The sequence below is a fragment of the Ictalurus furcatus genome, chromosome 12 (genome assembly GCF_023375685.1).
Source record: "Ictalurus furcatus strain D&B chromosome 12, Billie_1.0, whole genome shotgun sequence".
NCBI classification, from domain to species: Eukaryota; Metazoa; Chordata; class Actinopteri; order Siluriformes; family Ictaluridae; genus Ictalurus; species Ictalurus furcatus.
Genome location: NC_071266.1, coordinates 9,296,196 through 9,320,803, shown reverse-complemented (window position 1 = coordinate 9,320,803; position 24,608 = coordinate 9,296,196). Strand labels below are relative to the sequence as shown.

The 24,608-nt window shown below is 39.5% G+C and overlaps 2 protein-coding genes across 2 annotated transcripts; one reads left to right on the top strand and one right to left on the bottom strand.

The window, feature by feature from the left end:
* Positions 1 to 8,117: 8,117 nt before the first annotated feature.
* On the bottom strand, positions 8,118 to 10,499 carry LOC128615708 (ankyrin repeat domain-containing protein SOWAHC-like). Its single transcript, XM_053638003.1, has one exon. The coding sequence runs from the start codon at positions 9,941 to 9,943 to the stop codon at positions 8,171 to 8,173; it is 1,773 nt and encodes a 590-aa protein (XP_053493978.1). The 5' UTR covers positions 9,944 to 10,499; the 3' UTR covers positions 8,118 to 8,170.
* septin10 (septin 10) lies at positions 10,485 to 22,434 on the top strand. Its single transcript, XM_053638004.1, has 10 exons — positions 10,485 to 10,729; positions 14,970 to 15,084; positions 15,389 to 15,584; positions 16,295 to 16,481; positions 18,932 to 19,093; positions 19,634 to 19,730; positions 19,816 to 19,984; positions 20,252 to 20,384; positions 20,770 to 20,954; positions 21,627 to 22,434. Exons 1-10 carry the CDS (start codon positions 10,700 to 10,702, stop codon positions 21,640 to 21,642), a joined length of 1,290 nt encoding a protein of 429 aa, XP_053493979.1. The 5' UTR covers positions 10,485 to 10,699; the 3' UTR covers positions 21,643 to 22,434.
* Positions 22,435 to 24,608: the final 2,174 nt, after the last annotated feature.

Below are 24,608 nucleotides of genomic sequence, written 5' to 3'. Positions count from 1 at the left end.
AATTCTGCTAAGTACCAGGATATTTTAACACAAAACCTGGCTGCATCTGCCAAGAGGTTATGATTGAGCTTTCAACAACATAAACACGCATCCAAATCAGCACAGAAATGGCTGTGGGATCACAAAACAATCACTACCATTGGATCCTGTTAAAAACCTGAACTGAAGAGAACATCTCACACACATTACTGAATTTCACACACATTCTTAAAAGTGAAAAAAAAAATGTTTATTTTATTTCTCGCAATTACGAGTTTACCTCTCACAATTCTACCTTTTTATCTCGCAATTTAGACATCCATTTGACATTTAGTGAGTTACAAAGAATGCACTGACAAAGCATAAATCATTGTCTATAAATAGGCTATATACAGTACAACACACCAGCTACTCAAGACAAGGAAAAGCAGACACTAGAGCGCACTCATTACTTGAAGTTAGTCACATTTCAGGTACTGCGTCAAGTGGACGTCTAAACTGAGGGGGGAAAAAGTCAGAATTGTGAACTGTACACTAGTAATTGCAAGAAATAACATTTAAAATGTGAAATATGAGCTCAAAATTGCGAGAGAGAAAAAAAGTCAGAATTGCAAGATAAAAAGTCACAATTGTGAGAAATAAAGTCGCCTTTTTTCCCCCGGTGTGGAAACAAACTTCCATAATGAAGTGCTTACTAAAGAATCATTAATGCTTATAAGTCTGATTCGTAGCTAGTTGGTTCAGGGCCATTTATGAACAATGACTATGTTTACACTGACAGCAGTAATCTAATTATTGACCTTATTCTAAATAAGACAATATTGTTATTAAAGTGTTTACATGAGCTGCTTTTAGAATATTCCTTTCATGTTCCTATTTTACATGTTACAGAACATAGTTCGATTAACGGCACACGTCATTACGTCCCCATGTCACGCCGTCTGACGTCCCTCCAGAATTTCACGTTTCAACATACAGTTTGTCTTCGTTATGGTACCGTATACAGTTTTGGGTGTTTCATTTTTAATTTTACGAAAGCTTCAAGTACAGTTAATTATTTGTCATGTAATACGTGCTAATAAAGGACTGCTTAAAGCCGTGGGCTGCGTCCTAAAACACATCTACATATAATTCTCCTACTATATAGTAGGTTATTTTCTATACATCATTTTTAGTGATTTTTATGTAGGGTGCTGATAATGTTTGGAGTTGGCCACACTAGAACTAGAACACTCTAGCATAGTTAACATACAAGTACTTGTTATGCTCAGATCCTGTGTGTGTGTGTGTGTGTGTGTATCCTGAGATTTGTGTGTTTGTCTGAACATTTGACTGTACACACATTGAGAGCAGAGCGGGTGGGACGGTGTGATTTGATGACTCACTGCACATTCTCCATGTCAGCAAAACTCTCTGTCTTTTCGAAAAACAAACACACAAACTCACAGCAACACACTTACACACACACACACATACACACACACACAGCCAAATGAGTCCATTTTAATAATGATAAATTATGTGATAATGAGTATGACGCTATTATAACACAATAGTAATAATCACATTATTATTGTGATTATAGCAGCACTCATCTCATCATGGACAATTACGAGTGATTCGTAATAATTTAGTCATATTTTCATCCAAAACAACAACAACAATAATATAATTAAAGGTACAATAAATGCCTTTTTAGAACTAGACATCATGTAACTTCATTAGTGTCACTGTGTGTGTGTGTGTGTGTTTATTTTATACGGTATAACTGGTAAAGAAACATCAGAATAAAAATCCTTTATTTTTCCATAAAGCTTTTAGTAAATCTTGCGTCATTGCAGTTTAGCTGTAAACACACTGTAAAAATGGCAGGTAAAATTATGTTGATATTAGTACATAGATAATACTATACAGGGAATTACTTTAAACCATGTGTAAACCTTGTATGACAAACCAGAATAAGCAAAAACAAAGGCTTAGCCCTTTTGAAACACAGCATTAGACTATAAGCCAGAAATCTGTAGTAGAAAAACGCAGTGTTCCTTATCCTGAAGGAAACTTGATATCCAATCTCGATGCCAAATAGAAGCATTGGAATCATCACCAGGATATTAAAATGACTTGTGTGTATTACAACACAAGATACCAGGATACAAAAAAAATACCCCAGCGTTTTTGTTTCAACCTAATGTCTATCTATAACAATACCACAGACAAGAACTGTAACACGTTTGTGTAGGTGGTTTCAGAGATGTTGAAGAATTTTGAAAGTTTTGCATGTGACCAACTTTGTTCAGAATCTGGGGTTAACTTGTGAATGATGACATGGAGAAGGACTATTTTATAAGTATCAGAGTTACAGGCAAATAACCCTACTAGCCAGTTAAATAATTTACACATCAATCTTTAAAAATAATAAACAATTAGAATTGCTAATAATTGATTTATGATTGTTGCCTCGATTCATTCAATCCAAATCCAAATCCAATCTGATCGTTACACCCCTAATCGTAACGCGCTCCTTGCTAACCGAATAAACCACCAATTACAGAAAAAAATAACTATTTGTAATACTCACTAATACTCATTAGAGAAAATTAAACAAATATTGTGTATCAAAATGGCTTTGTCCAAACCAATTAACAGGAAGGATTTAAAACTCTACTCTCTACAATAATTAAATACATGTTTGTGGAGACATAAATTGCACGTGAATATACGTAGATAAAGGGAACCTGGTGTGAAGTAAACAGTGAAGGCTGTGGGTAATATTAGATGTGAGGGCTGAAATCTAATATCTAATCAGTAGCTTGACAATGAAAATAAAGTCTGATAGGCTGCATGAGTCTACAGTCTGGGCTAGAAAGAAATCAACCTTAGGCTTAAGCTTGCCCCAACAGCTGCCTTTAGACTTCCATTATAAGTCAGTTGGAAGCAGGTTTTGTTTTCATTTCTAAGTAAATGTAACCGTGTTGAAATTCTCGTCTGTAGGAATCAAACATCCAGTACAAATATGCCGAATAAACATTAGGTTCAAATACAATGGAGTATTCCTTTAATGATAAGAACCAAACATCCCAGTAAGGACCAGGAGTTTAAAACCAGTTTCTTCTGTCGTGATATGAGAGGTACAATATCACCATATCAGGTCATATTTCCCACAAATGTGCTCATATGAGCGCTCACACTTCTATATGAAAGTGCTTCAGTACTGGATTAGAGTAAGGGGAAACGGTGCAATGTTAAAAAAAACTGACATAAAAAAAACCAAATCTATAAACTGTATAAAATGTGTAAGGAAAGATTTACACACTCATGGGTTTACAATATGATCTCAATTAAAAGCTAATTAGTATACAGTTTGGAGTTAGCAGTTCCAGCTTTGTATTAATCTGTATGAAAATTAACAAAATTAACAAAATTGTTAGAATTCCTACAAATCTTGCCTGATATCAGGTTGTGTTAAAAAACTTTTTTTTTAGCAAAAAAACAACATTTAAGACGTACACAACAACAATTTAGGTTTTTACAGAACAGATATCCAGTCCAAAGAGCATTTCGACATGCCTGAACTTTGAATCTTTACAGATGGATGAATTCCTTACAGAGCAATGGAGCAGATTTATACAGATTACACAGAAACCAAGTGAGCTGCTTTTCCATGGCAGTGTGAAGTCATTTCCAAATCATCAGTGTTGAAAATTTCTGGGAAAAAGAAATCCATCAGCCAACATGTTCCATTGCAACGTCCAAGAGGATGTGTACCAAAAAAAGCCGGATACGAGAAAATATACATGTTTAATTCTGCTTTTATCGGCCATGATGTAATGTTTGAAACATGTGGAAGTTGTGTCTCCTTTTAGGTCATGAGAGCAGATGGTCATGTGTTTAAGGAGAAATAAACAGTCTCTTACTCTCTCTCTCTCTCTCACACACACACACACACACACACACACACACACACAGTTTATTTTACTTGTGAGGACCACACATAGCAAATTAATGCTCCTACACCTAAATCCAACACTAACCCTAACCTCAGTAAACAAAAGGAAACCTTTTGATTCTTTGAGTTTTGTAAATAAAAGCAGTTCAGAAAATGCCAAATGTTCCCACAAGGACAAATCACAATCAAACATTCAGATCACTGACAGATATTCCTGTCCTTGTGGGGACATTCAGTCCTCACCAAGATATAAAAACATGACTATCCCGTCTTCCCCAAACATACTCTCTCTCTCTCTCTCTCTCTCTCTCTCTCTCTCTCTCTTTCTCAAACACACACAGAGTTATGTCTGAAATAAATAAGGCAGATTTCTAAATTTACTTTACATATCCAGTTCTGAAACAGGATAATCTGTACAGTGTTAATTCTGATAAAAAATTGAAAAAAAAAACCCACGAGACTTTGTACCGTAACCTTCAGCAGCACGCAAACAAAACCGAGCAAAGTCAAAGAGAGGGTTTGGAGCCAACCTGCTATCTATCTATTACATCTGTAGTGTATGTGCGATTACTACACGCAATCATTCTACTGTTTCCCTGAACTGAGAGAAGAAACAACAACAGAGAACAACACAAAACTTACTGCCATTCAAAGTCTAGGGGCAGATGTGGAATTCTGTCAATAAATGTTTAAAATACATAACAACATAACTCCAATTTTTAAACTATAACTGTCAATTTTGAACGCTGTCTTTCAGACAGAAATGATGGAAAGTTGTTAGCAAACTTTCCAACACTGGAAAACAATGCAGAAAAATATACATATAATTCCGCTTACAGATATCCAATATGATGATATAATATCGATATAGTGATGAATTATGTCCCAATAAACTTTTCTATAAATCATTGACATCTAAAGTTTTTTTCCCAACAAAAATCTGATTGGAAGCAGCTGATTTCTGTACTGAATCTTTAAAATGTTCAACTTTTTTAAAACATATTTTTACCATTTTTCATCCTTTTTGGCGTTAATTTATTTTGGAGATATTAAATAAAGTTATATATATATATATATTAAAATGTCATGCAAAATTAATGTTTTGTTAGAAAACCTATATAATGTGATGCATATTATGCGTGGAACAAATGTAGAAACGTCTTAAAGTGTTGCGAAGTCCTCTAATTTAATTCCCATGTGACTTTTCACTGAAGAATTCATTTCAACATTCTATGAAAATGCTCTACCTGTTCATTTTCAGAAAGCAGATTTGATATTCTATCCTCAATACAAGGAAACATAGAAATTCTTCGCATTTGTTAATCACATGCACACTACAGATATACTAAATAGAAGAAGAAAAAAAAAGGCTGGTGTATTCCTTTAAGAGATGTGTTTTTCCAGACTCCAAATTCATTGTGGTCAACCCACTGATCTGACAAATCACTCAGTCAGCAGTGTGTGAAGAGGGAACGAGCTCGAACTCGCTCACCACAATGACGCTAACATTTTCAGACATGCTCGAACACTCAGCAAGATTTTCACAACTTAACTCGGGAGAAATAAAATGTTTGTGTTACTTAACTGCTTAACTATGATAAGGGTTTCGCTTGTTATAATTATAATTAAGTGCTCTCTTACTGAAAAGTGCAACAAAAATCACATTCAAAGTAAATGTAAAGCGCGTAATCTGAAAATGACAGTGAATTATAGTGAGAAGCGAGTATATAGCATTGCTTGTTTTTCTTTCCCTGTGCTCATCCTGTAACTTAACTGGAGTAAAGAAGTCTGAGCTGGTTGCTGAAATGACTATTCCTATTTTTATGTTTTTTTTCCCCTGCTTTTAACATCAATGAATGAATCATGTAAAGAAAACTGTTAAATACTTTTGTCTAGTGATGACTGACAGCTCTGTGCCTATAGCAGGAGAAACCATCCTGACCATAGTTGTTTTTTTCATAAGCGCAGTAAACTGTAATATGCGATATTATACCACAGTGCTGTTGTATTCTCAAATCTGATTGGTTAGAAAGTATTGAGTCATTTTCTCTAACAGCTACTCTGACAATATTTCCAGCTGTAATGAAAAATTAATAAAACAAACGCCTAATTGTTGACACTCGGAAGTTTTCTTTAAACGTATCATGAAAGGAGTCCTCTGGGGTCAGCACTTTGTAACAGTCCTTTAGGTCTTCAGGACGGAGGACTTTGTGGTTTCCGGTTTCTGTTTATAGCTGCTATAACATAAGTGATATGAGGAACTAACTTGTTTTGTTGACGTTCCCCAACATTAAATATAACTATACAGTCCGTACAGGATTTCGCAGAGTTTTTTTTGTGATTGTTGCAGCGTTGTGAATGCGCGTTGTGATGACGTCACATGACACGTGTTGGCCCGAATCTGTGGAAAATCTGCAGTAATTTTGAAAAATTGCAAACTCCTTGGAATATTGCGGATTTTGATTTCGCGTTCATTTCTGCGATCGCAAAATTGCGAAATCCGGGAGGGACGGACTATAAATGAATTTTAAAAAATGCTGTGTTGTTCATTAATAAATGAAATGTTGTAATTGTTGGTAAATTGCTGTGGTACAGGAGGAATAAAACACTTTGGGATGTCCTGTTATACAGTAAATATGAAAATAATCCACTTTGAGATCGTAACAGAGCAACTTTGCTTCGCTTTGGGTTGCATCACACCGCCTTGTCATTGATTATTTTCCTATAACAGCACATCCTTTAATGTTTCCTTGTGTACTTGGGACTTGTTTTTTTTGTACTTTGTACATGGCAAGTTCAAAGGTTTGTACTGTAAATATGTATTGTGTGGCTGTAACGGCAGCTCGAGTAGGCTGAGTTTCAGGCGCTTTACTTTATATACACACAATTTGTGAAAGGTGGTGTTAAATCATTCCATGAAAAAAAATAAATAAAGCCACATGGTCACATTTTATGATATTTATGGCAGTACACAGGGTGGACAGTCTATTGCCTACACAGTGCTGCTCTATATGGCCCTGTTCACCACATTTTCTACAGATTACAGATTATTAGCTTGCTGGGTAGACAATATTGGTAAATATTTAAGTAAAATGCTTTTAATGGAGAATCAATATTAACTCTGGGACTAGGCTCAGTGGAGGGTCAGTTTAGTCTAATATTTAGGTAAATGCATTTGGAGTAATAGTGTATGATGGGCCTAGTATATTGACATATATGGAAGTGTTTAAAATAGTATTATATTCAAATATATTACAAATCTGTGGTTTGTTTCAGCTCCATGCGTGATAAGCTCCTACCTACCACAGCAAACAGCTAAAGGTTGCATTTAATAAACTTCTACAACTGAGTGCAAATGTTTGCATTCCCTCACTTCTAAAACGATTAAACAAACCAGAAGGAAGTGTAACGCAAGGTAGGGTTTTTTTCACCCCAGAGATGTTCCTTGATTAGAAATGGTCAGAAAAGTGTTAATGGTGAAACAATTAAAATTAGATTTTTAAAATATGATATAATTAAATCAAGACTTGCAGGCTGCTGGTCTTTGTTTTGGATTTATGCTCATACCAACCCCAACCTCCCCCAAACTACTCTTTTTTCCCCCCATTTATTTAGTGCATTTGTGTCTGAATGATGTCATTTCTAAACAGTTTAATATCTTTTGATGCACTTTTCCAGCTCTGTGAAATGTCTCGTTTTAGGTCTTGTAAAAGCTGTTTAATCATTCTGCGCTAACTCTTTAAGTTGTCTGCTTTCAGTGAACAGCTTAAGAGTTTGAGCATGTCTACAACTTAAAGTCTATGTCTTAATGAAGTAAATGAAATAAATTAAATAAAGCATGTAAGAGCATGCCAATGTGATAGAACCTTCTGAGTCTGCTATAAATTAAAAAAAAAAGATAAATGCTGACTGAGACTCAACAGCTATAACACGTTTTGAACAAAACAACACGATTAAATTAACATGGAATTGTTTGTAGATCAATTATTTTTCCTCAAGAAAACCTAGGGGGATGCAAACTTTTGCACTCATCTGTATCTCAGGTGCTGGTGGTAGATTCACAAGTGTTCCCCTTGTAGCAGGTGTGCAAGGACGAATTTGTGCCCCCTGACAGATTAATGGACCCCTTCTGTCTGTCATGGCCCTTGGTATAATCCCTACCACTGTCTTTTAGTGCGTGCGTGCGTGCGTGTGTGTGTGTGTGTGTGTGTGTGTGTGTAAGCAGCAAATATGAGAAGTCTGAGATCACCCAAATAGGTTTGACTTGGGTCTGGTTCTAAACGGACCGGAAGTTTGACCCGTGGCTCCCTCGAGCCGCTCAAAGTGAGAAGTGCTGTGAACGATCGGCGTGATCCCCGCGCGAACCTTGCTCAGTCTGGGCTTTAACTTGTTAAGTGACGATTTCCGGCGAAGTGGCCTCTCCCTCGCGAGCCCCCCGACACAGTCCCGGCCGTCGTCCTCGCTCGCGCTGCGGTTCAGCAGCCTCAGGTTGGCTTGAAGAACTCGGGGCAGCTTCCACCCAGTGGCGTCGTCTCCGAGCGCGAGCTCCTCGCTCCTGGGGTCGGAGGCAGCGTCGGCGCCCGCTATGTCGAGGACGTCTCGCGCGACATCGCTGCGCAAATACTGGTTCGCCTTCTTGCCACTGTAATCGCGCGCCTCCACGTCGGCGTCGCACGCGCCCACCAGCAGCTTGATTACCTCGATGTGGTTGTGCATGGCGGCCAGGTGGAGTGGCGTGTAGCCGGCGCTCGAGCGCGCGTTCACGTCTAGTGCCAAGTCGCGTTGCCGCGCAAAGTTCACGATCTGGGCGAGCAGCTCGTGTTTGCCCAGCTTGGCGGCCCAGTGCAGGCACGTGAAACCGGTAACGAAGTCCTTCTTGGAAACGAGGCTGGGCTCCCTGTTCAGGAGCCGACCCAGGCTGTCCCACTCACCGTCGCAGGCGCACATCATCCACTCGTGCTCCACGGGGTCCAGTGTCGCGGAGGCGCTCTCTTCTTCAGCGTGCGCGCAGTTTACCGACGACGGGTCGCAGTCGCTCTTGGCTGCGTGTCGGCTGTGCCTGAGCACCATGCTGCGTCGTACCTGCGGCGAGCTGCTCATCATGTGCGCGATGAAACTCTTCCGACTGCCTTTGGGCGTGCTGCTCGCAGAGTCCGCGCTTCCCTCATCCGCTCCGCCCTCGCACGTGCCTAAACTGATCCGCGGTGATCCACTCCCTGCTCCTAACCTGTCCTCCTCGCGTGCTTTCGTTGCGGACTCGCCCTCCGGATGACTATGATCAGCTCTGTCCTCGCTCGGGCATACTTCTTCAGTATGCGTCGGTAAATATGCAACGTATAAGTACGTGCTTCGGTCAGTCTCCGGTTCAGTCTTGGCGATCTCCGGAACACATCCTCCCGTAGCAGTTTGTGCATCATGCAGAGCTTCATCTGATTTCCAGACAGACCTGGTGTGATTCGCAGCGCCAGCGTTCCTGGTGTGCTTATTCCCCATTTCCGTTTTATCCTCACATCCGTGCGCGGCCGAAATGAAGGCTGATCCATCCGGACCGGTTTGCGAAGTATTCGGAGGTGTGCGCGCACCTGCGCAAAACGAGGCAGGCGGTATTTCTTGTTTTGCATCTTTGTGCTCTGACGGGACGGCGGTGTTGAGCGCGTGGCTCGGAGGCTTGCCCGGTTTGACAGGCGCGAGGCAGTTGTCCCTGCGGTTGTCATGGGTAACAACAGCGCTGAGGCTCGTTTCCAGGACGGCGGCGCTGTCCGGTCCATGATGGCCATCCTCCCGTTTCACCGACCCTCTGAACCTTTTCCTCAGACAGACATATTTCACTCCGTTCTCCACTTTCACCACCGCGACGCTGTCCACGTAGCTCTTAAACGCCTCTTTAACCGCGACTTTCCTCTCGGGCTCGGGGAAAATGAAGGATCGGAAGTGGTTGATCAAATCCGTGTTCTTCACTCTTCCTCCTCTCTCCGTCAGAAAACATAACACCGCTTCTTGGCTGCATTCGGTCGCCATCACATCACACTAAACTACACATCATCGACCATTATTGCTTACCTGCATTTAGCAGGCTATCTGTTATTCCCCGTGACGGAAAAATCTCCTCTTTTTACGAATCTGAATAAACAAATCGATGCTCGCCCCATTTCTGGATCCCCCATTATTTTGGCTCTGTTAATCCCTAGTATTGCCAGTAAGTGGAGCAACCACGTCTTCATTCATTACTCGCAAACACACGCCCCGCCCTTAAATCCCTCCTCACGGAAACTGTTTCCTTTCGGACGCCATATTGGATCTCAATATCACGAGCCTTTTAACCTTAGGCGGTCCCATACAGAGCCAACATGGACGCCAGTTTCGTATTTCCCAATACTGTTGCATTTTCCAAGCGTTTATCTGGTTTAGGGCGTACCAATGTAGATGCGGGGGGAGGTTGAGTGAAAGCTAACTCGTGATATGGTACGTTCGCAAATTAAAAAACAAAACAAAATAATAACCAAACAGTAATTTATGACAATTCTAAGAATTAGTTATGGTTTAATGTGAGAGTCAGAATCTTTTTTGGTGAGGTATTTTTATACTACATAGGTAGAGATTTATTTACCCTGTCGTGTACTGGCGTTTCTGAGGAGTGGTACAGTCTTGTTGCATTCCAAGCGTTTCTCCTCAAACTTTTTCAAGTGGCTTCACCCGCCTCTTTCATGTCGGTACTTTTTCGATTCTAAATTATATTATATTTAAAAGAAATTAAATTATAAGTGTTCCTTCAACATGGCTTCGTCTGATGTTGCTCGACAAGGGGTAAGTTTCGTGTAAATTTGTTTTTCTTTAGTAGCTCTAATCTTGGTTTTTGCTAGGTGGGTAGATAGCCAGCTAGCTAGCTAGCTAGTAAGTTTAACTAGCAATGGATAAATCTCAGCTGACTTTATGTTCCCTAATTATACAAGTGCACTACTTTGAGTATGAATTAATGGCTTCTACGCCCTATTTAATACACCACAGGGTCCAACAGGGGGAAAAACACATGTAACCCATTCAGCAGTCTTTTAAGTCTTTCATTGAAAGTTAATGAGCGTAGCCATGAATTTATCATTTTTCCTTGAGTAATACAAACTGCATTTTTATTTTTATTATAAATCAGTTCACCCTTCCTCCAGATCTACTCTAAACTGCTCTACATTCATCTTACATGATTTCCAGTATCAACATCATCATAGTAGTTTTTTTAGTTCTGGGAAAATTATTACACTTTTTTTTTTTAATGACTCAATCTGTACTAGTCTTATGTTTGTCCAATTAAATGCTCTCTAGAACTTGTTTGTCCCGCCCCTCGGGTCATGTCCTGCTCTACAGTAGAAACTTGTTAGGAGTGAACATGGTTCTTCGACTAGTGATGGGAAGTTCGGATCATTTTACTGACTCGAATCTTTGAATCTCGTTCAGCAAAATGAACGAATCTTTTTTTTTGAGTCATTTGGTTCATTTCAGCAGAATATAATTAAAAGGTTACATGTTAAATTCCCCAACACATCTAGTACTTACGCAAATGTTGATCACATTTGGAATAAAAAATTAACTATAGGCTAATGCAGCCGAGGCCGAATTATGAGAAACAGAAATGATTCATTAATATCTTAGTACTGGATCTTCAGGCTATGCAGTCTGTTAGTGCACCTCACCTCCTGATCCGAGTTGTTCTTTCTTTTGTCACATCACATTTGTCACGTCTGTTCCCCGGAAACAGAACTGATTAGTTCACCTCTCGAGTCTTCAGGTTCGAGTCGTTCGTTCATCACGTGACCGCCTCATAGGCTGAATGCAGTGGGGCTGTGAAGTCATGAATGAACGACTCGAATCCGAAGATTCGAGAGATGAACTAATCAGTTCTGTTTCCTGTAGAGAACCTATGGGGATGTTGCTGAACATGCGCAGTCAAAAATTAACGAATCACTCTCTGAGACAACTCGTTGTTCCCGATTCATGTTAAAATGAACGAATCATTCGTGAATGACGCATCACTATCGTCGATGTGTCTTCGTGCACACTGTTCCTTGTAAGAGAACATTAATAGTTAGAGTTCATTCATTTGGAAGAGGGTGGAATTTTGCGGTTTTGTGTCCGGCGCTTTTTTTCAGAGAAGTGATTTACTAGCTTTGTGCTGTTTTAGTACCTCAGACTAACTGAGAACGTGATTCAGGAGCCTCTTCCTCAGTGAGAGCAATATCATTTTATGGCGTAGTGAAATATTTTAATTTAGCTATAAGCCTAACACTCTTGTGAGACCCTGGGATGCCCATATGTACGGCGTAACTCCAAAAACACATGCCTTCTCGTCGTTGAGAAGTCCTCCACGGTTGAAAAATGGTTCTCTTTAAACTCTCCCCTGTTCGCCATATTTAGCGAGCTCACTAAGATATTTTTTTAGATTTGTCACAGATGTGGCGTATCTCAAATATTTGGCTGTCAGGCAAGTACTTCAACACACCATCACACCAACTTCCTGTTTCAAACCTCGCCTCTACAGACATTTCATTGGGACTGAAAATCTGGGTCGCTTAACTTTCTTACATGCCTGATTTGTCGTCCCCCCCCAAAAAAAACAAAAAAACAAAACAAAAATGTCACCCCATCTCCAGAATGCAGCGATAAACATGTTTGTCCTCTCAAATGGTGACGATCCCCAGAGTGCTGTGGTGTGTATAATGGCATGCTGATCAAAACACAAGAGAATGTGAATGATTTTTAAAACTTAACTAAGAACTAAGATCTTTCCTGCCTAAAAGAATTGGGGGGAAAAATTCCCCCTTGTTCACAAATATGCAGACAGTGTAAACGTTTGCATACTCTTAGGATTCAGTTACAGTGATGTATAGGTTTCAGAGCTGTTCCTTCCTTAATGAGACGTACCAGAAATAGTCCAATGGTGAGTGATGGTTATTTTTGCCGTAGTTTGTCCTGGTGTATCTGTTATAACACTGCCTGACACGCCGATAAGGTCTAGACTAGAGAGTAATAGGCGAGCCACGATTTTAGCGACAGCGTGACATTTAAATTCAGATTTTCTCAATTCTATGCAAATTGAAAAGGTACGACGCTGGTAAGTGACAAATCCGATATATTTATATACAATATATTTTTATATATTTGTATATAAATAAAACTTGAATACATTTTAAACAGTAGTGCTGCATATAAATCATATACATTTTGATTACTGTGTTTTCTCAATATAAAAAAAAAACACCCATTGGACACGAGCAACGATAGTAAAAGTCGTCACACGAATAAAAGACATGTATGACTTGACGCTTGCTAGTGTGAACGCCGCATTCTTTACATCAGATCTGAAGACCGAGAGCCTTATGGGAAAACTTCTCTTGGATTGCTGTCTTCTTCCAGGATAAACACACATTTCTTCTTTAATATATTTTTGTCGCTAAGGGTCACTCCATGTAAAACTGCAACCAAAGCTTCCAGAATAATGACTTTACCATCAGACATAATGGCATATGGCTCATAAGATAACATCTCTACTCAAACATGAGTTATGAGGCGTCACGTTTACTGCGTTGCACGTGTGCATGAAAATAACAATGCATTTATCGATGCAAAGTTTATTTAAAAATTAGAAAAACATTTGACAGGTCAATAAATAGTCTAACATTTAAGAGAAGTTTGAAAAGAAACAACAATTTGGACCGATCAGAAAGAAGGATTGGGTACGCTGGGAAGTGTCAATGTTCTTGGTTACAGAGCGTATCACTAGGAAGTTAAGGTAAGACTGTATCAGCTATATAAGTTTTTAATGATCACGTAGTCACAATGTGTATTAATTGAGTGACTTCAATTTACCCTGCACGAGTGTAACATGATGTAACTTACCTGGACATGAACATCACAAATTCTCAAAACGCTTTTCGGTCCGCCATGCTGAGTGATTATCGTAGGAGATCCGTGAGTACTGGTGGGAAATTCAAAGCTTGGGTAAAACTACAAACTTTATTTGATTTTGTCTGTAATGTTAAGTTCTGGTCATTTTTAAAAAAAATACCATCAATTGTTCCTGACTGACAGAGAAATATCGTTACTAAAGGAAATTGAGTTTTAATTTTATTTATTAAAACAGTTTGAACGTAACCCATGGAGACACCAATGGGCTGTGACCCGGAACAGCTATTCCCATATATTACTATCAAGTAGCCCCTGTGTTCAAATAAGGAGACTTTTATTACAGGAAAGCGTAAGATTTAAAGCAAAAAAAAAAAAAATTATTAGGTGTGGTAAAGAATGTCACAATTTCCGACACTAATTAATGTGGAGAATTTAGAAAGACATTGTTTTTACAGTCGTTAGAAACAGGATGACTTTGAAATGATCGTGTATATATATCTCAAGGTGTAACACCGGACATTAATTATGATATTTAACAATGTTCACTGCAATGTTACAGTTTATTGCTTGTGATTGATATCACTACATTTTTCATAGAGTGACCCATAAGTTCATGTAAAATAGAGGTTCTTTTCCGTCCTCTTTTCCATCCCATTCATTATACATAGGGAATGGAAACTTTAGCACAAATGTTTCATACGCATATATAAGTTTTCGGTTTTCTCCTTTTGCTACTCGTCCCTATTTTACAAGAACGGCGCGACTCTTTATTCAAGGGTGTTGTCTTTATGGACCATGTCCCAAACACAATCCAAAAAAACACTGTGGTTAAACTTTCCAGATCGCGCCTTTATTTTTAGCCGTAATTTTGCCTACGCAGCCGTCGGCTTTATGCTTTTCTCTGTTCCTTGTGTTCGTTCACCAAGACTAAAAGGGGGAAAAGTGGGAACAAAGTTTCCTAACAATTCACGCATAGTTGTAGACCCATCCTAACCCCTAAAGTCGTAACAGTTCAGAAGCAGCAGGAGCGCAATTGCAAAGTTTTAGTTCGGAGTTGGAAAATTTCAGCTTTACTATGTGTGTTTTTATCATTAAACTTGAATGATTTTCATATTAAAAGCTTTAATATGCTTATTTTTTGTTTTAACAGGAAAGAAATGCTCGTCCTTTATCTCTGTCTGGTCACGTTGGCTTTGACAGCTTACCCGATCAGCTGGTCAATAAATCCACCAGCCAAGGCTTCTGCTTCAACATCCTCTGCATAGGTGACTCTCGAAGATGATTATTTTTTAGTTCTATGCATCTCCGAATGTGTTTTTAATCTTTAAAGGGATGTGCTGGAGAAAAGAACCGAACGTTTTTGCATTACCTCTCCGCTAAAAACTCCACTCTGATGTTTACTATTGATGTCCTTTGATTTTGAGGTTAAAGTAAAACTCTAATAGATGTCCAGAATCACCGTAAACACCGCAGCACTAGAGAAACAACTCCTCTCTCTCATCTAAAGCATTATTCATACATCATTTTTCTTTCTAACTTACACACAGACATATATAATTTTGTGTACAGGTGAGACGGGTATCGGGAAGTCCACTTTGATGGACACGCTGTTCAACACCAACTTTGAGAACTTCGAGTCATCTCACTTTGAGCCGCGCGTCAAGCTACGCGCCCAGACGTATGACCTTCAGGAGAGCAACGTGCGTCTCAAGCTCACCATCGTCAACACGGTGGGGTTTGGAGACCAGATGAACAAACAAGATAGGTGAGGAGGAGCAAGAGGGAGGGGGACAGTTGGTAAGACGTTTATACAGACAGGCAGATGTTGGGTTGGAAATTTGGTTGGGGAGACTTTAGATAGTTGGTCAAACAGAAATGTTCACCCTATATGACCAGCTATTTGTGGACACCTGATTATCACACCCATATGTGCTTGTTGAACATCCCATTTAGTCCCCCTTTGCTCTCCTGAGAAGGCTTTCCACTAGATTTTGGAGCATGGTTGTGGGGATTTGTGTTCATTCAGCTACAAGAGCATTAGTGAGGTCAGGAACTGATGTTGGTCAGGAGGTCTGGGGCGCAGTCGATGTTCCAGTTCATCCCAAAGGTGTTCAGTGCGGTTGTGGGGTCAGGGCTCTGTGCAGGACACTCAAGTTCCACCTTCTTCCAACCTTAACACACCATGTCTTCATGGAGCTTGCTTTGTGCTCAGGGGCATTGTCATGCTGGGACAGATTTGGTCTCAACCCCTTAATTGCATTAAAGTGGAAATCATAACGCTACAGCATACAAAGATGTTCTAGACAATTGTGCTTCAGACTTTGTGGCACCTGTTTAGAGAAGGCCCACATATGGGTGTGAAGGTCAGGTGTCCATATACTTTTGTCCATGTAGTGTAGATATATGTACTAGTGTTTACAGATTTCTTGAAGCACTAGCTCAGTCCCTGATTTAATGGAAAACTCGGTTCTCCAGCTACCAACACGTGGTGGATTACATCGACACGCAGTTCGAGTCCTACCTGCAAGAAGAGCTGAAGATCAAGCGCTCGCTGCACAACTATCATGACTCGCGCATCCACGCCTGCCTGTACTTCATCGCCCCGTCCGGACACTCGCTGAAATCCCTTGACCTTGTCACCATGAAGAAACTGGACAGCAAGGTTGGTACCAAATACGTTTAATTAAACACGTATTGAATTGGAGTTTAAAAAAAAAAATCATGCTACATTTTCATGATTATAAACCATTTTTTTTGAAAACACACCCAGTCCGTGTTGCCAAAACGTCAAGACGCTAGAACATTTAGGTGATTTTAGACAATATTCCTTTTTTACCAAAAAGTCAGTCACTGCATATGTTTTTGTGTCCAGTGTTTCTTTCTGTAGTTTTGTAAAGGTTAATGTTGTTAACATGGAAGTGTAACGGAGTCTAGCTCACCCAGAATCTCTCTTTTCTGTAAATATTCACACACGCACAATAAATATCTCAAATTACATCCTTTTATTCAGTAACGTCGCACAAACTTGCCCATGTGGTTTAGGATACAGCGCGTGTAAATACTCTGAGTCAGTTTTTACCTCAGAGAATTTTGTACCGTTCCACACAAGACAACATGACGTGGGATTCCCTGCCTCTGAACGTTACAAGATATATGGATGACGTAGTCCCATCTTGAAATTCTGCTCTTGTGAATTTTCCCGCATGGATACTGCAAAGATGTGGACTTCCTAATTTATAGGAAGTTTATCCCCAAGTCTCAAGACTTAAGAAGTTACTAATTTGAATGTGTAGTTAGATGTAGGCTTGGATTAGAGATGGATATGGGCTGAAATCTGTATTAAAACCTTTTAATGTCTCCTACTTTTTCACTAAGTAGAGCTGAAAACAGTTTATACCCCAGTCTCATCCTTTCTTCAGTGGATAATCTCAACCGGATGCTGTCGCTTGGTAACTAAGAGCTGCTGCTGTAACCATAAAGACAATCTGATCCTACTGAACATCCTTTCCACACACCTAGTCCTGTTTGCCTTCACTCTTCTACACATGTATACAGTAATGATTTCTAATTTCACTAGCTGGTGTGACCCAGAAGATGATTGGGTTCCCTTTTTAAGACTCAAGGTTTCTTCCTCATGTCATCTCAGGGAGTTTTTCCTCGCCAAAGACGCCTATGGCTTCTGATTAGGGATCGCCGCCCGGATCTGAATTCAGACTCTCTTTGCTATTCTACAGAATACTTTATTTAGGAAGACATTACTTTTTTTAAAAAAAAAAAAAATTTAAATCCTTGTAACTCCAGTACAAAATGTAATCAGCTACATGTAGAGTAATTTGTGTAAAAATCTGTTCCTTGAACTCTTGAGTGTTCTCCTTCAAACACTTAATGTTGCCGAAGTGGGGAAAATGCTGAGGCTGCCTTTTGTACATATCAGAGAGTAGAAATGTGTTGCAGTTTGAGTTTGGCAGTTTTTCTGCCGTTCTGGGAAGTGCCTGTGATTACATTTGAGGATAAAAGAACGAGGGAGGACTTCACATTTCTAACATTTTTCCCCCCCTATCTGTAGGATTTATTCTTCAGCTGCCTTGTATACAATCTTGTACGAGTCTACTGTGTGTGTGTGTGTAGTTTATATAATGTGTCTGTGTGGTATTTTTGTGAGATTTGAGGACTTGGTGTATTCTGGGTGTGTGTGTGTGTGTCTGGTTTCATGGCTGGCACTCAGTGGGTGTTTCCTCCTCAGAAATGCTGGCAGCAGGACTGAAGGAGAGTTTATATCATGGTTCTTGGCTCTCTGAGCCATTCAAGACTTTCTTTTCTTTTCTTTTTTTTTTTAAGTGTGTGTGTTGGTTTTGGTGATGTAAAACCTGTAACTGCATTATGAAATGAGAGACTTTCACTGTTGGCTTTTTCAGCTGGTGGAAAACACCAGTATTAAGCTGCTGACTGAACTCTTGTGATAGGTGAACACATCATTCACACGAAAACATGGTATTCTACAATCTCAGTAATTTGACGTAAAAGCGGATGGACAGTGAGTCGTTGGTCAGTCTCGGAGATTGCCTTTTGTGCTTCACGTGCATGCTCGGAAACACTTTGGCCATCCTGCAAAATCACTCAACCTCAATCCAAAGACTTGTTAGGAAGAGGAGGTGAACCATGAAAATGAGTTCCATGCGTTAATTCTTTGCCAATACCTGTTTGCCTTTCCTCTTCACTTTGAAAACCGAGCTAATCCTGTCAGATTCGGATGTCCCCAGATGTGGTCTGTTTTGGTGTTTCACGTCCTGTTCTCTAGTTTTCTAGGTCCGGTGACCTTGATATTGAACAATAATAAGCTGTTATTGGTGGAATGCAACAAAAATTGTATGGAAATCAATAAGTATGCAATATTGAACAGGTTTTAATTGAAGTACTATAATAAACTGTAGCTGCATGTTTTAGTAACCTAATGGGCTTCAATTATCACTTCAAATAATACAAAAAAAGGCAAGATTTGCCCCTCTCGGTTGCTCATTTCGAATACTTAAAAACCGCATCGAGCAGTGGTCACGTGTTGTAACCCAGCCGCTGCTCGGTGCCTGATGTCGTGTATGTTCCTTGTTTGTAAAGGTGAACATAATCCCGGTCATCGCGAAGGCGGACACCATCTCTAAGAGCGAGCTGCACAAGTTTAAGATTAAGATCATGAGCGAGCTGGTGAGCAACGGAGTACAGATCTATCAGTTCCCCACCGACGACGAGACCGTCTCCAAGATCAACAGCGCCATGAACGTGAGTATACGCAACTCTGCGAAAACAGATTCACGCCCAATTCACCTCACTGACCATTTATTGTCGAACTCGGTACAGCAAGAATAAAATGTGACCTTTAAGTACACCCCCCCCCCCCCCACTAGCATATGCATTTGTTTACTTGCTCAAAGTGTGACATTAAAACAGTGGCAGTAAATAGTTTAGTGCGTCGCATAATAAACAGCTTAGATCGAGGACATTCAACACCGCACAAATATAAATCAGAGCAACGTATATGCAGTGGTGATACACAAACACGGGGAGATAAATGAACAGAAATGCTGGGGTTTTGTATTTGACCTAGTGTTTCCTGAAATTCAACACCGTGTGTGTGTTTTTTTTTGTTTTTGTTTTTTTTTTTTTTTTTAAGTACTAAAATTTCTGAAAGTAAAAACATCAGGAATCACCTGAGCCCTTTGGAAATATTTTTGTTATAAAAACTGATGATCTCACAGTATATTAGGATGGAGGAATCCTCAATCAAATGAGCGTATTACAGTCTGTGTGTGTTGTTTCCAGGGCCACCTGCCATTTGCCGTGGTGGGAAGCACAGAGGAGGTGAAGATTGGGAATAAGATGGTGAAAGCACGACAGTACCCCTGGGGTGTGGTGCAAGGTATGCGCTGTGTGTGTGTTTTTGTTGCTGTGTGTGTGTGTGTTCCACATAGATTTGCTGAATCAGTCGTTGGTGTGTGTTTCAGTGGAGAACGAGAACCACTGTGATTTTGTGAAGCTGCGGGAGATGCTGATCTGCGTGAACATGGAGGACCTGCGGGAGCAGACACACACACGCCACTACGAGCTCTACAGACGCTGCAAACTGGAGGAGATGGGCTTTAAGGACACAGATGCTGACAGCAAACCCGTCAGGTAGAAACAAATCGCTAGCATGGCTTTAACGTGTGTGTGTTCTCTGGGCTTGTATCATCTCTCTGTGTGTGGTTTATTTTCCAATAACACAATGTCCAGAAGTGTTTTTTATATATATATATATATATATATATATTAGTATGTATGTATAAATGCACATCAGTATTTCTGTTTTTAATCTGTTTGAATTAATGATCTCAAAGCCAAACGAGTTATTTGTCAGCGCTACAGATTGGATGACGTACAGTAATTTGCGGGTCTCCTCAGCTTGCAGGAGACGTACGAGGCGAAGCGTCAGGAGTTCCTGCTGGAGCTGCAGCGGAGAGAGGAGGAGATGAGGCAGATGTTTGTCCTGCGTGTTAAAGAGAAGGAGACGGAGCTGAAGGAGGCTGAGAGAGAGGTATATCCATCCCACACAGTCTGTGACACACGGATTAAACACACTGTGAATGAGAGGAGTACTCAACTACACACACACACACACACAGAGCAGATTAAAGGAGCAGTGTGGGGGATGAAAGTAGAGAGGTCTCTATCCATGTAAACAGTATGGATTAATAAATAAAGCTCTTCTGTTTTCATTCACAGTGATGATGAAGGGCTGAATGTGTTTTTAAGACGAATTTGTTTAAATGTTCAATTTGGTTTGATCCTCTTTAAGCATTTTGCCTCCTGAAGTAATATTAAGATGCTTTTTTGTTGTTGTTCCTGAAATTGGTAATTAAACTAGGTTCCAAACATGCCATAAAGAAGGAGTGTGTGTGTGTGTGTGTGTGTGTGTGTAGCTCCAGGGAAAATTCGAGCAGCTGAAGCGTATGCACGCTGACGAGAAGAGCAAGCTGGATGATAAGAGGAAGGCTCTGGAGGACGAGATGAACTCCTTCAGTAAGAAGAAAGCCGCGGCTGAGCTCCTGCAGGGCCAGTCGTTCAGCTCCAACTCCAACCTCAAGAAGGACAAAGACCGCAAGAAGTCAGTAGCGTGCTCACGTAACGATGTCTGTAACTCGCACTCTGCTAGCTGTTCTGTTCTTTCAGCTAACGGTGTGCCTAATGATGTCAACTAAAGATATAAACCAATTGTCCGTCTGTATCAGGGGGTGTGGCTTCATAAACACAAATTTTCTATTGTCAGATATATTAAAACATCTTTTTCTACTTAGAAGAAGCAACACAAAATTGCTAATTATGTGATTATGCAGTGTCTTTATCTAAAAAACGTCCATCTTTAAAATAACTCGTGGATGTCCGTGACGATGAGCCTCGTTCATTATTTCGATTTATTTATTTATTTTCTTCTTATTCTTTTTTCCCTCCTCTTGCTTACAAAGCCTCTCTATAGCAATGTAATGCCAGATGAGCAAACCAAGGGCTGCAGTTTTAAGGACACTCTCCGTAGCCATTAGTATGTAATGAGCAAGGAACTGTAAAGAACATGGACACAATGGAGTTACTATAGAGGAAATTGATCAAAGTAGTAGAAAGCAAGTTAAATATTTTGTGTCTTACGCTTGCACCATTTACAATAATTGTTTTTTTTTTTTTTTAAGTGGGTAGGCTGATTAAACTTAAACATTGAGAGATGGAGTTACTATTTACGAAGTTTATTTGATCGTTTCTGACGTGTCAATGTTTCTCTTTCTAGCTCTGGGTTCATGTAAACAAGCTGCATTGAAGACTGGATCCATTCCACTCTGAACAGATGTTTCCACCCATCCTGGAGAAGAAAAAGACTATTATCCAGCTAGTTTGTAATTCTTTAATGTTTTTTATTATTCGATTATATCAGCAGGACTGCTGTGTGTATCATTTGTATAACTGAATTTTTTTTTATATATATCTTTCACGCGATGTTTTAATATAGGGTTGAGGATGGCCATTAGGGGGCGACGAGACTAAGTTTTGTGGGGATCAAAGTGCCTTTAGAAATGTTGTGCCTTACTTGCTGGCTCTAAAACGGGCATCAATTTAACAGCATTTATCAGTTTATTAGGAAATCAGATTCATGCAAAATTGTACAGTTTAATGTAAGTTCAGAAACGGTAAACCTTTCGGAGAAAACGTTTTTTTTGTGTGTGTATCATGTTATTGTTTATATCGATGTCGCAGACTAATCGGAAACTGATGCAATTTTTTCCTAAAGGTCAAACGAGACGCTCTACAAGTTTACCCAAGAAAGGTTTAAGAATGTGGAGTTGACTCTAGGTTCAGTCCCCATCTTGTTCATATAATATTGTTTAGTGAAAGATCTTTGCCAAAAACTGATTCTGGATCAGCACAGTGATTCTCCTGGTTTCACAAGATCACAAAACCCTATGTCCTCTGTTTGCTTTAACACTAAAATCATTTATGTATTATTTTTATTATTATTTTTGATTTGAAGTGTATTTATCTAAGTTGTGCATGAATAAAGTTTGAATGGAAATATTGCTCTCATGATTTTGTTCTCTGGCTGTCCCTATAATGTAAGTTTGCTCCCATTCAAAGCATATTAAAGCGCTCAGATCTTATCTCTGGAGCATGATGGGAGGAAACTGAGTGCACTTCTGTTATTTTTTGACCGCCCTTACACCCTTTGTGAAAATCTGAGAGATCTGAATTTTCACCCCAAAGAACTTGGGGCAAAATATAAAAATATAAAAATAAAACATTCTCATATCTTTACCAAATTCACACTGTGCCTTAAGGTGGTCATGACTAACACGGGAGTGCACTTAGTTTTGCACTACCACTTTAAAGCTGAGATATGGCACTCCTTATTTCCAATATATTACACACAATAAAATATACACACAAATTAAAACATTTTAATGGTAGATGTGTGTTAAAACACATACAGTGCAGCAGCTTGGATGGAAGTCTAACTTTTTATCTGCTGTATTATACTGTACTATATACCGCAACTCTTCAGCTTCTGTGATCTTACATTCTCATTTCTAATATGTTACTCATTAAAAGCACAAATATGTAAACATTTTAATGCTCGATAGTTAAAGTACACATGCAGTGCATAAGCTTGGATTAAAATATCTTCTGTCTGCTATACTGATCAGTACTATATTATAACAATTTTATCTATTACACTGTACTATATATCACTACACTATACTACATTGACAATTTTATATCCTGTAATACACTACCAAATATCAGCTATACCTCTTTAATACACCAACACCTACTACACTACACTAAAATATACTATAGTACACAAAAGTATACTATAGTATACTATACTAGACTATACTGCACTAGACTATACTACAGTATACTATACTAGACTATAATATACTATACTATACTATAGTATACTCTATTATACTATACTACACTATACTATAGTACACTAGACTACACTATAGTATACTGTACTAGACTATACTAGACTACACTATCACAATTTTCTACACTACACGATACCTATTTAATCTTCTATAGTATACATGCAGTGGATAAAAAGAGTTTACACACCCTTGTTAAAATAACAGGTTTTTATTCTGCTAAAAAAAAACAAACTAACTAAAACCAACAAAAATCAAGTCAGATTTTTTAAAACCTTTAATATGATTTAGCAACCAACAAATTCAAGCAAAAAATAAATAGAAACGTTTTAGGGGAAAAAATACAATAACCTGGGTGTACAAGTGTGCATATATTTGTAATGGGGCATGTGACTGTGCTCAGAATTAACCAATCAGATTCTGTAGGATTTTCTTGACATCATCAGTTTCATCTGTCTGCTAAAGCCAAAGTGTGCATTTTTTTTTTTTTTACTTTTAAGGCTACATGTTTAATGCAGCTAAACAGAAATGTAAACATCTAACCCAAAATATGTAATGAAAATTTCTTCAATCTGTGGCCAAATCTTCATACATTTCATACAACACCAATATTTACATGCTACAAATTTACAAAGGAGATGGTAGTCAACCTCCGCAGGAGGCCACCCCAGTCTATGCCGGTGAGCATCCAGGGTGTGGATATCGAGAGGGTGGAGACGTATAAATTCCTGGGTGTTCACCTCAACAATAAACTGGACTGGTCCTCGAACACAGATGTCCTGTATATAAAGGGCCAAAGTCGTCTCCACCTGCTGAGGAGACTGAGGTCTTTTGGTGTGTGCAGGACCCTGCTTAAAACTTTCTATGACACTGTGGTAGCATCTGCTATCTTCTATGCAGTAGTTTCCTGGGGAGTCGGGAGCACAGAGAGGGACAGGAAACATCTCAACAAATTAGTTAAGAGGGCTAGCTCTGTCCTGGTCTACCCTCTGGACAGCATAGAGGTGGTGGGGGAGAGGAGGATGTTAGCTAAGCTGGCGTCTATCATGGGCAATTCCTCTCACCGCGTGTATGAGATACTGGAGTCCCTGAGCAGCTCCTTCAGCAGCAGACTGCTGCACCCTCAGTGCAAGAAAGAGCGCTACCACAGGTCCTTCACCCCTACAGCAGTCAGACTCTTTAATGCAATAACAACATAATGTAGCACTGCTAGCTGTTTTGCATCATCAACCCACACATTACTATTATTTGTTGCTCACCCCTCTATTGTTAACTGTGCAATAATCCATTTATCCATTCATGTATATAAACAAGGTGTTATCTGCATATTTTCAAATTTGTATTCA

Excerpts from the sequence above, each read along its gene's own strand:
- LOC128615708 (XM_053638003.1), bottom strand. The coding sequence starts at position 9,943 with ATGGCGACCGAATGCAGCCAAGAAGCGGTGTTATGTTTTCTGACGGAG.
- septin10 (XM_053638004.1), top strand. The coding sequence starts at position 10,700 with ATGGCTTCGTCTGATGTTGCTCGACAAGGG. Across the intron at positions 10,730-14,969 it reads CTGATGTTGCTCGACAAGGG|GAAAGAAATGCTCGTCCTTT; the intron begins GTAAGTTTCGTG and ends TTGTTTTAACAG. Across the intron at positions 16,482-18,931 it reads TGAAGAAACTGGACAGCAAG|GTGAACATAATCCCGGTCAT; the intron begins GTTGGTACCAAA and ends TTGTTTGTAAAG.